At 38.5% G+C, this 12,640-nt stretch overlaps 1 protein-coding gene across 2 annotated transcripts; it reads right to left on the bottom strand.

Moving 5' to 3' along the window:
* Positions 1-74: 74 nt before the first annotated feature.
* Positions 75-12,150, bottom strand: mboat7 (membrane bound O-acyltransferase domain containing 7). Of its 2 annotated transcripts, none has more exons than XM_074653480.1 (9): positions 12,018-12,150; positions 10,219-10,301; positions 8,758-8,887; positions 7,989-8,115; positions 7,733-7,889; positions 7,133-7,328; positions 5,879-6,031; positions 5,574-5,750; positions 75-3,791 (listed from the first exon to the last, which is right to left on the bottom strand). In XM_074653480.1, the coding sequence occupies exons 2-9, from the start codon at positions 10,292-10,294 to the stop codon at positions 3,386-3,388; spliced, it is 1,422 nt and encodes a 473-aa protein (XP_074509581.1). In that variant the 5' UTR covers positions 10,295-10,301; positions 12,018-12,150; the 3' UTR covers positions 75-3,385. The 2 variants fall into 2 exon arrangements, with proteins under 2 accessions (XP_074509581.1, XP_074509582.1); XM_074653481.1 differs by having other exon boundaries at positions 10,219-10,298.
* Positions 12,151-12,640: the final 490 nt, after the last annotated feature.

Here is a 12,640-nt window from a genome sequence, read left to right as displayed (position 1 = left end):
TTTTCTACTAGCTTTATCTCACTGATTCACACAAGGTAACTGTTGTCTCCATAATGAACACAAAAAGTCACAGATAATCTTTAAAGTTCTTTAAAGAAAGAAAAAGCAAGATTAATGAAGGAATGCTGATATGTATTTCACCTGTTACAGAGCAGGGAGTGTTACAGTTGGTGCAGTATGTGAAGCTAAAGACAAGCGCAAAAAAACAGACATAAATAGTGTGGAGATGAGAAGTCAATGGAAGGAGTAGAAGTCATCACTGTGCAATAATAAAGGGAATCATTTCTACAAGGGATGAGTTTTGGCACAGAGGGTAAAGGCATGACACAAAATACATTAATTCAAATGATCTCGGTTTGAGATAACGTGGAAAACAAAACATATTGGGAGATAAGATCTTTCAGTTCTGCTTTCAGTCACGCTCATATATAAAACAGAGACACAGTAGAGTTATCACAGTTTGAGACAGTGAGTGAGTGGAAGAACTCTCAACATGTTTTCCAACTGTTCACAGTTTATCGGGGTTAGAGCCGGGCGATAATTCAATATCATTTATCAACCTTTAGCAGAAACGTTTGATCGATATGATCTATTTAATGTTATTCTAGATATCTCTGCTGTCTGAACAAATGTTTCAGATCTAATTAAAAATATTTGTTTTAGACACATTATAAGTTTGGTCACATACGTAGCATTGAGAGAGTTTATTGAACATCAGTTTGATTATTTTATATATGCATACTAGGGCTGTCAAAGTTAACGCGATAATAACGCGTTAACGCAAATTTGTTTTAACGCCACTAATTTCTTAAACGGATTCACGCAACTTGCGATTCTTAGGTTGTACCTGGCTCAGTTTTAAAGCCAGAGTGAAGATACTGGCATCAAATGAAACTAGAAGACCTGAGGAATCCATTGGTTTGTCATACTAGCATGTCACAAAGAAGGCTAAATAACGCTGTCATTGTTTTGTGTACATACATACATTTGCATAAAGCAGCATATTTGCCCACTCCCATGTTGATAAGAGTATTCAATACTCCACAAATCTCCCTTTAAGGTACATTTTGAACAAATAAAAAATGTGGGATTCATTTGCGATTAATCACGATTAACTATTTTAATCAATTGAGAGCCCTAATGCATACATATTTCATATCAAATACAACTTAACCATTTGTGCATGCAACTGAAATTTTGTATTTCCTTTGGTGGAAGTGTTCTGTGGGATTGCCTACTACTACTGTTTTTTTCAATAGACTCCAATATATTTTAGGAATAACCAGTAGTCCCATGTGCCCAAATACTAGATATAGTATGATATCTCAGAAACTACAAGGAGCACAATCAAGTATTTGGTATCCATGAACTCATAACAAATTGAATATCAAAGATATGCACACATACGCAGTGTAGAAAAATATTTCATGTGGAACAAATTTAATAAACACAATTTAATTTTTTCAAAAATCTGGACTTTGACTATTAATGAAAGTGTTATTTTTAATGTGATCTTAAAATGTCAAAGTTGTACTGTTAGATACTTGACCAAAGTATGTTCGTACCACATTTCAAGACTTTTGTGATGATGTTTTTATCGCCAGGCCCTAGCTGTGCTGTTATTCGTGATTAGCGTTGGCAGCTTTTAGTTATGATGTGAAACTTGCGACTTTTTGTATCAAATGTTTGGTCCCAACCCTGAATGGTCCACGATGGCAGTACAGACATTTTGGCAGTGAACGGACTCTTGCTATCTTACACATGGCACGCTCATATATACAACACCGCTATAGAGATCAGTCAGTGCAGATGCTCCTGAAATGATCACAGTTACAGGCAGAACAACAGTAAACAAAGAGACATTTTGGATACACTGGATCAAGGGAGTGAACCAAAGCACAGAAAAGTTCGGCAAATAAAATGAGGAACATTATAATGCTGAAAACCAAAATCTAAAACACTTAAAGAAGTCCTACTATAACTAGCAAGCAATTTAAATATTATCCGGACCTTGCTTTGTTCCTGCACAGTAAGTTTTACATCTCTGTATTTAACTGTCACAAAAACATAATCCTATTCAGATTGTTTATTGTGGTCAAAAACGGTCAAGGTGCTGATTTAAGACGCCAAATGGCAGAAAATTATTTTGTCCTGTAAAAAAAAAAAGAAATTGAAAAACTTTGATAATGCTCACACGCAAAAATGATAGCTGAGCCCTGATGATGCAGCCTGGTCGCACTAAACGGCGTCATTTCGCATGCAATAAGAACGTCTTTCTTGCTTTTTGCGTGTCATTTGTACGCCATGTAGTCTGTACTGACTGCAATGTAAACTAATCTATGTAAATATGCTACGCTCAGAGCTAGTGACGTAGAATAAAACCTGTTTATGGTGGGTGGGAGGGGAGGTCGATGGTCCAACAAACACAGGACCTTCAACCAGAAGACCGGTGTTTGTGTCCCAAAGTGTTTTTTTGTTGTGGCATGTTTTTTTGTGACGTGTTTTGCGTACTTCTGTTACGTTGTTTCCGTACGTATTTCACTTAGTTTACGTATTTTAAGCCCAACCATGATGTTTTTCCTAAACCTAACGAAGTGGTTTTGTTGCCTGAACCTGATAGCGGCTGTTACATTAGTTTTGTTGTGTGGCGTAAAAATGACACGTAAAAAAGGCGTACAAATGACACGCGAAAAGGCGAAAAATTACATGCGGAATGTCCTTGTAATGTCGTACGTCTTCACATGACATAGGGTTGGATGATGACACCATCATAATGTTTTTTCCATCACTATCTATTCTGTACTCGAGTATAAACGTACTGTAACATAATACTGAGTGCTGCTGGAATGTTATGTTGGTTAAATATTTATAAGATCATTATGAGGATTTAGCTGGTTATAGTTTGAAGAACCCTACTGCCTGTTTTTAAAACAGCATCTTGACATTTCAACAACCTCGGCTTGACCAGTAATATAGTTCACTTAAACACTCAAAACTGTGAATGGTATGGTGAAATAAAAGCACACGTACTGTACAAGCAGACGCTCAGATGAGGGGAGTGAATCAACTATTTACAACCCAGTCGCTTACAACCCTCTCACACTACAAAAGTAACAATCATTGAGCTCAAACATTCCTCTCCCAGTGTTCACAGTACTTTGATGTACATTTATGGAATGTCCTTTAACGAATTTTACACACTTTAGTCTGATTTATCTACATTTATTTTATAACTTTTACATTTTTCCATAAGAAATCTTGTGGGACCTGTGTGACGTTTGTTGCTAGGAAGATGAGAGTTGGTGCGGCTGATGTTCTAGTGTTTAGGTAACCCCTCCTCATGTCCCAAAAAAAGTATCCCCCCAGTTCTTTTCTTTTCCTCCATTCAGTCTGTTTTTTCTCCAGTTTTCACGTTTTCTATCTTGTCTCCCTCTCGTTTCTCCTCCTTGTCCCCTCTCCTTCCTTCCCGTTTCCCTCCCTTCAGAACTCTGCCGACTATTATACAGCAGACGGCGATGATGTGCATGACGAAGTAGATGGACGTCCAGTAGTTGATGGTGTCAGAGGCCTTCAGTAGCACGAAGCCCATGCACATGTAGTCGTAGGCCCTCATCTTCAGGAACCAGTGAACCCAGTCGAAGATGTTCTGTCCAAAAGGACCCAGTTTAACTCGGACAGAGGACTCCATGGCCGACTCGGCTGCGATGCACAGGGGGATGGTGAGGAAGGAGAGGTAGTAGCCGGCATGTAGTCCATGCCAGTAGGCGCTGATGAACATGGTCCAGCCAGCCCTGAGAGATACAGAAAACAGGAGAGAAGTTGAAGTCATACGGACACGCCACTGTGAGGGTTTCTGTCTTCTGTCATTTCAGTTACTTAAGGGAAAACAAATAAGAGTGCTTTCACATCTGTAGTTTGGACCGGACCAAGAGAAAAAATTATATATTGTGGTATTTTAGTTCTGGTCCGGTTCCTGTTCACATTTACTTTTTACAAACGAACCAGAGGAGTAAACTTGAAGTTCTACACACTGACAGGTAACTCACTGATTATCATCCTGCATCCTCAGGACCCAGTTGGGGAAATCAAATTCTGGTGACTGACAGAAGTTTATGCAGCACTTTAATGCTTCTGATGTGTATATTTATGTTCTTTGATTAACAACTGAAGCATTATTAGTATTATTAGACTGCAAATTGACCGCATGTTATAATGAATAATAGTAGGGCCAGGACTGTACAAAAGCCCTTTTGCACGCTCCCACACGACTGGTGCAAACACATGGTGAGGAAGGGAGTCAGAGAGCGCAGGGACACGTGCATGAGGCATATTACTGTGGGATCGTGGTCACACACTTTTTAACCTATTAGTGAGTGAAAATACCCACGCTGACGTGCTTATATACACAGCCTTAAATACAGATCAATAAGATTGCTTCCTGAACAGATTTCACGATCAGCAGATGGATTTATTAGTAGTTTAGCTTTTGAAATCATGCTAAAATCACATATCTGCTATCATAAAATCCTGTGGTTGGTTCGTTTGCCTTCACACCACAAACTAACGACACCAGAGTCCATTTGGAAACGGACCAAAGATCCACCTTTTCAAGCGGTCCGCACCAGCGTTTGATTGACAGATTTCACACCGGCCCGAACAAACACACTAACCAGGCAAACAGACTTGAGTTTGTTTTAACCGAACCAAACAGGTTAGATGTGAAAGCACCCTTAGATGCTGGGGTAGGATCAGGATGGATTATGTGCAAAAGAAATGTGTGGTAGGACATGAAATTCTCACTACATGTCCTCCATGTTTCAGGGAATAATAAATAATAAATTTCTAATAAAATGAGATTTAAAAGGTTTAATCTGGTGATATTCTGCGTTTGTATTATTATCAACAAATCCCACGAAGAGACCAAAAAAACAACAATGATTCTACTAAGTATTGTCTCTGTCCAAAAACTATTAAAAACACATAAATGAGCCACATTGTTCCTCCATTACCAGGAACACAGCTTATTTTTAATCGCTCCCACTTAACACCACCCTGTTGCATTAAACACTCACTAGTGAACCAAATCCATGATTGAAACAGTCCCAAAATGCACTATTTACTCCTACTTCAGTAATGGTTGTTAAAAACTACAGCGCCCTGCTGTTATAAGAAACTATGTGTCCTTTTACTAAAACAGTAAAAACAGATAATCATGACCCTTTTTATTAAGATTTGCATGTTCAGTAGGATGGAGTTCCACAGAAGAACTAAGACATAGTTGATTTTGGTCTTCGCATGGGATTTACTGACAATAATTAACATTGAATATCACCAGCCTGGTATTCCTGCACAAAAATCACATTTAAAGATCAAAGCTGATTAAAAAAAGAGAAAATGACTACAAAAACCTGCTTTAAAATCTAGAGATGCTTGCTATTACCTCACATTTATTATCTTTTAAGATGTTATCTCATTGCACAGGTCTATTAAGACACCACACAGGGATTTATGGACTAGTTCGGGGATTCATGGCTGTGAAATAAGCAGAAAGTGCTGCACACATAAAGCCTTACCTGAGAGCGTAGGCTTTGAAGGGGGCGTTGGGGTAGATGTAGTGATGAAGCCACCACTGCACCGTCATGTTCCAGTAACGCATGCCATGGCGGACCTTCACACAGAAGTCGGTGTTGTAACAGTCAATGTTCTGGATGGTTTTGAAGTCATATTTCTCTTCAGTGGTGGGATCAGGACTGGCCACAAGGGAAAACAAATTGGCATCAATATTAACTTTCAATAACAGAAACATGAACTCAATACAGACCAAGATTACATTGCTGCATCCTCTTTCAATATACTTGTTGGTCCTGTGATGATGTACCTGTAGTTGACGGTGGGTCCTCCTCCAGGTTTGGCCAGAGCGTTTTCTGGATAGCAGCCCAGACCTGCACTGATACAACCAGCCTCAGCTCCGCACCACGCTGCATAGAAACGCATCCTGAACACGAAGAACACTGCTATCATGTAGAAAAGCCTGGTGATGGAGAGAGAAAAAGACAGTATTCATCTCTATCTTATCAAACAACTGCAGGAATATTACTCAGACATTCAACCCCAAATCACTACTGGGCCGTCCACTACATCCTAAACCACAGCACTGTTGTACTTAGCTCACTGGGAATGCTTTGTTTTCGTTCATTTGTCTCATTTAATTTGCCTTCCTCAGACTAACGGCAGCCAGACTCCTGACTGGCTTCCAGGACGTTTTAGGAAACATTCTGACATATTATTCACCACATTTAAGAAATAGTTTTGACAAGAGCACGGACCGTATTTAGCTTATAAGCCCCTATAAGTATTCGGCATTCTTTTGGTTATTCCAGTCCGAGAAAAAGTGAAAGAGATAAACTTTCTCCACTAAATAAAAGAATCTGCTAAAAAACAAAAACACTTTTAAAAATGTACATTTTTATGCAAGTTTTTAGCAGGATAACGGTCTTTCTTTTATCTTAGTTTCTCAAATTTGATTCAGTGTATTCTTCTCTTAGCATTTAAGTTATTGCATTGTATGCAGTTGCTCACATTATTAATACACACATTCATGAAATGATGCGATATGATTATATGATAAACCCACAACTCCTATAGGTGGGTGGATTTGTTCATATTTTGTTAGTAACCAAGTATTAAATTTGAGGAGCATAAAAAAACCACATGAATACAATATAATAACATTTAGATTATGAAATACTATATATACTGTATATAATATGGTCCATTGATCCCAATTAAGACTGTAAAAACCCTTCGGATGACATTGCATGCGTTCAGCTTCTGAATGACTTACATACTGCTCTCTTTTTCTTGGGCATGTGCCAGGGTATTTGCAAACGACACAATACCTGCCATTATGTAGTGTTTAGGGGGCGTTACCTATGCTTACAATGAACAATGAGCCACACACCTCTAAGTTATGATCGAGTGGGACTGATCATTCAGCCCACCTGGGTAAGAGCAGATTTGGATGGTTAAGAGCGTTTTGGTGCATCTAGAGTTGACTTCTCTTATTTTTTCTCTTAACAGAAAATATAAGAGAAATTTAAGAGGCAGCATGAGGCCCACATTGTAACAATACCTAAAGAAATAGTTTTGATCCAGGAACTCCTCTGTGCGAACGTAGGCCAGCGGGAAGACAGAGTTGACACCCAGGAACAGAGCGGCGTAGACAGGAACCAGCTTCAGACGCTGCAGGCACGGCACCCAGCCGGGCAGCGCCTGAGGGCTCGGCTGCCTCAGCCAGTCAACGTAGGTTTGGAAGCGAAAGAACGGACCTTTGGGGAGATGGGGGGGATGAGATTAAGGAACAAAGGCGGTATTGAGAGGACAGTGATAGACAAAAATGGACCACAAGGTTAATGCAAGACACAAAAGGGAAAAGTGAGGTTCAAAAGAAGAGAGGGTGGTGTTGGAAAGGAGAGGGGTGTAAGAAAACAAAGAGAGAGTAGAGGTATATGAAAACCAGAAGTAATTCTAAATAATACTGAAAACGATGTTTGGACTCACAATATTGGACAAGTAGCGGAGAGTGAGACAAAGAGAGACAACAGTTAAAATTCATGCAAAAGCAAATGAGCATCAACAAGAAACACGAATATAAACAGCTAAATGTTCACTTAAACATCAGAACTGATATAACTTCGTCCTACACAAGTGTCAGACATTTCCACAGACTTACCGGTCATTATACCGGCGTAACAGTAGCTATAGGACAGAATATCGTAGAGGGAGGGCTCCTGAGACAGACCGCCAATGACGGGAGACTTGGCGAAAGAGCTCACGTCCTTTTTCTTCTCCATGTGGAAGCTGTACACCTCGTTTGCAAGACTCACCATCTGAGTTAAAAAAAAAAAAAAAAAAAAGACACATCAACAAAGATGCACAAATTGTAAAGACACTGTGTGTTGTTTCAGGAGATTTTAGGTTTTCTGTACCTTGAGAGTGAGAAGTAGCTGGATGGCGTTGGCGAAAGGTGTCGGTGGAGGCAAACCGAACCAAGTGACCAGACGGAAGAAAAGGAGGTAGACGAAGGTCCAGGTGAGACTCAACGCTGGGGCATGCCTGGTAGACAGACACAAGTGTTAGGAGTGAGTTTACATGTTATGTCTACACAGTAACAGTGACAGTAACAGTATCCATAGTCCAGTTCATGTAGACTGTTTTGTCCCCTTTGACTCTTGTTGTGTGCATCATCAAATCAGCATTTGCTGTACACCAGCGATTCCCAAAGACTGGGTCGGGACCCACAGGTGGGTCGCAGGAGATTTTATTAGGGTCACCAAATAAATTGGCGGAATTTCTTCAATAGTCTTTTATTTAAGATTAATATCTGCAATACACCTTTGAGCCACATGAGGGAGCCTGAATATTTCTATTGTTCTGATAATTGTAGCCGACTTATAACATTGAATCTAATATGAAAGACTAGTCTACGTTCTGTTTGTCTTACTGATGAGAAGAAAAAAACAAGAGCCTGTTAACGCTGCCTAAATGTATATTGTTTAACTGATGAGAGAAAATGAAAAGAATGAGATAGCCTGTTAACACTACCTAAATGCATTTATTTAACATTAATATAAATAATAATTACTGTAGATTAATTAATAAAAAATAGTTCTGAGTTACAGGCCGACTTTCCAGACTTTTGTACTACCAGTGTATGTCTGAAATACGTTTGTAAAAGCACAGCTGTTCATCACTCACCGCCAGCTGCTCTTTATAATAATCCATGTTCCAATCACCGTCACCAGAGAGTGGAGCGTGTGGATGTTACAGGTGGCGATGGCCACAGAGAGGCCCAGAAGAAGAGCTGCCCCCTGCTTCACAGGAGGACCTGAAGTGAAAGCAAAGTTATACAGTTAAGTTACCTACAACAATCTACCAAGGGGCTACACGGTGTGGGAAACGCACCTGAGACACAGCATGAAAAGTGTTATAAAATCTGTATATTTCCACATATTGCTCTCCTCTCCAGCAGCAATGAAAAAAGAAAAATATGACTTGCATTGTGGGTAACGTGGGCACCAGGTTTTGAAAAGGAAGAAGAATGTTTGGTATGAAAAGAAGATATCTATTTTGATCCTTTTATTTCTGTCTGTCTTTCCGTAACTGTCCATCGTGACTCCAACAGCGTTATAGAAAAAAATATCTTTAAAAAAAATCATCCCTTTCATATGTTTGGAAACATTTTCAAAACAATGACAACATATAAACTGTAGTTGCAAAAGAAAAGAGGCTGCGAAGCATATAGACAGGCTTAACATTAGGTTAAAGCGCACAAAACCCAGAACCCTGAACAAAGGAAAAGATTAATAAATCATCTTTCAGCATCATTCATGGTCTCCCCAAACACCAGATTAAGCACCACTAATCCTTAACAGTAGGCTGTGGAGCAGAGACTGTTAAGCAGATTTCCACTTAGAACAGAAGGCTTTCCTATAAATAAATGGTCCAGTGTCCTATTAGACACATTTCAGGATTTATAGTTAAATAATATTAAAATTATACTGTTTGGTATTTTGTCCACTCTCTGTATGTGAAAAATAATAGATCGTAGTTTTTGATAACTTCCTGTCTCACAATTCAAAACTGTAACAACTGTAATTTTTTTAGTTCCTGAAAAAGAGAGCATTGCTCTCCATTAAAAAAAGAAAGATAATTGATGCGTGTGCAGAAATGGCACCACAATCATCATTGGGGAGAAGTACACAACAACTAGGGATTTTAAGAATGACATTATGTTTGTTTATTATTATTATTATTATAACAATAGCCAAAAAGGCAGTTATTTAAAAAAAGTATGTACTATAAATAAATACATGAAATTATATAAATCTAAATAAAATAAAAAACTTAAAACAAATAAATTAAAGTAAGTAAATACATTTTTAAAAATATATATATAAAAAAAATAATAATAATATAAAATAAAAATATTAAAATAAAATAAGAATAATACTATTATAGTATTAATAATAAAATTAAATAATAAATAAACCCAACTAACCATCAAGACATTGACAGACAAATCACCAAAATCTACATACATATGTGATAAATATCAAAAGTCCGGGTACGTGGTCATAAGTTTATGCCATTTAGAGGATAAATATACATTTATTATTATTATTATTATTATTATGAATTATGTTCCAAAATACTCACTGAGGTAACGGAAGAGGAATCCAACAGGGATGGAGGCAGCAAGAATCCCCAAGTACACCAGCTCATCGGGAGACATCTCTCTGCTGGCACAGAAACACAGATCATATAAATAATTACACACATATGAAACATCATTAATAGACAATCCATAATTATGAGTGAACATTACACAGAACAAAGTATGATGAACACAATAAAAGCAACACATGCAGGCAATACACCGCTATCCACTCCAATAACCTGCAACAAATACTAACTTGGTGAAGCTGAACATTTCTATTTCTATTGAGGCTGCATCACAGATGTATTGATTAAATCCTATAGTGGGTTTGGAGGATGTTTTAGGTGCTGGATCACATAATATTGCAATGTGGAGGGAATACTTTGTCCAAAAAAAGTGAGGGTTGGTTACTTTGGTTTGAAATTGTTTTATTACAAAGAAATGTTAAAAGGGACTGTTTGTAAGTCCTAACACGTTATAAATCAATCCGGGTCGGTGTCCCATGCGCGCTCGCGTGTGGCTACGCTGCTCAGACTCAGACTCCTACACAAACTACACAGAAGCACCAAAACCGCAAAGTTATATCTAGTGAAGCCTGTCTTGCAAAACAGTGTTGGCCGCGGTAGGAGGACGCGGGGGAGACCGTAGCTTTGGTCTCCAGGGCCGGAGTCTCTGCTGTACTCTGCTCCTCTGCCTGCTTGCCTTAACTATCACACCGCGCTTGTTCTCGCTATTTTCGCTCCACACGTGCATGCGCGCACACTACACACTGCAGAAGAGTTAGTTTAGCTCTGAGAATATCTAGTGAATGTACAGTGGACATCTGTGCAGAAATAAATGCTGCAGCTCCTCCAGACCAACAGAGGTTTCCCGTGTCTTGTGAAGTGACGGGGCTCCACAGCCAGAAACGTTATAATATAGAGTGATGTTGTGGTTTTAGCTGACGTGTGTCGCCTCACTCTGTTGAGCGATGCTCGTTCATGTCTATGTAGAGCCCGACGCTGTCTTTCGTTGACTTAACAGCCACAGGTGTCGCTGTTAACAAGCATTTCTGATTCTTACAAACAGTCCCTTTAACTCTCAGTCTATATGTTATTTCTTCCATATCATGAATTTGCCCAAATCATTTCTCTCCACTTTGACCTTTGTGGAAATGTTTTTTACTCTTAATATTCTAAACATATTACTTTATTTTGTCTACCATTTATATTGGCAATTTCGTTTTTTTGATTGTGAGAAATTTGTCCACTTTGTCCTGATAGATTGTATTCAACTTAAAGTCTTCAGGGTGTATTTCACCATCATGTATCCTCCATGTGAAGCTGTGTAATTTCCGGTGAGTTATGCAAGAGCTCCTTGTAACACTGTTGTAGCAGCTTGTTACCATTATCTTGAAAGGTCGAATAAACGCGTTGATAAAGAGATTAAATGCAACATATTATGTTTATATAATACAACACACGTGGGAATGTATCCACAGGCTAACAAAGGAAGTTTGTGACAGCATTTGAGTCCAGGAGGAGAAAACAGCTGCTTGTTTGATCACTTTCATTAGATGTAATGAGTTATATAGAACAAATGACAATAGTTTAATTTACTCTAATCATCTTAAGAGTGACTAAAACATGTCTACCATCACTCTCTAGTCTTTAAAGAGCTGCTTCCAGGTGAGTTTACATGTTAATGTTAGCTCAACAGCAGACGTTAGCATTGGAGGTCCAAACTATTATCTTCATTAGCAGCTAACACAGTGACCGACCTCATCATCAGCAAAGTGTTAACGCTTTAGAGTACTTACATTTATAACGTGTTGAATCACCACGGTTTAATAAGTCTGGTCTCTAGCAGCAACCTGCACAACCTCCCAACTAAACTAAACCACCCATCCACACCCTTCACACCTCACAATAACACAGCGGCTAGATACTTCCTGGTTGGTGAACGATGACGCCTCTAGTAGGACTGTACCATTCTGACTGTAGGGGGATAGATAGATCGATAGATGGATGAAGATATATAGATGAATAGATAGATGAATAGATAGGTAGATGGATAGATAGATGAATAGATAGATGGATAGATGAATAGATAGGTAGATGAATAGATAGATGGATGAATAGATAGATGGATGAATAAATAGAAAGATATAGATGGATAAAGAGATAGATAGAAAGATAGAAACGTTATTGATCCCAAAGGAAATTCAAGTTTCCAGCATCACAGTTCCATAGTGCAAAAACATGTTAGTAAAAAGGCATTAAAAAAGTTAGTGCAAAATACAAAAAAATATACTAGATATAAAAATACAAGATGAAGAAAGCTGTTAAAACTGAATATAGTGCAGGGTAAAAGCTGAGATTCAGGACTATTAAAGTGAATATAGTGCAGAAGAGACTGTTAAAACTGAGTATAGTGCAGGGT

This window comes from Sebastes fasciatus, chromosome 12, assembly GCF_043250625.1.
Source record: "Sebastes fasciatus isolate fSebFas1 chromosome 12, fSebFas1.pri, whole genome shotgun sequence".
In the NCBI taxonomy this organism is placed as follows: Eukaryota; Metazoa; Chordata; class Actinopteri; order Perciformes; family Sebastidae; genus Sebastes; species Sebastes fasciatus.
This window is presented reverse-complemented; position numbering and strand designations above follow the sequence as displayed.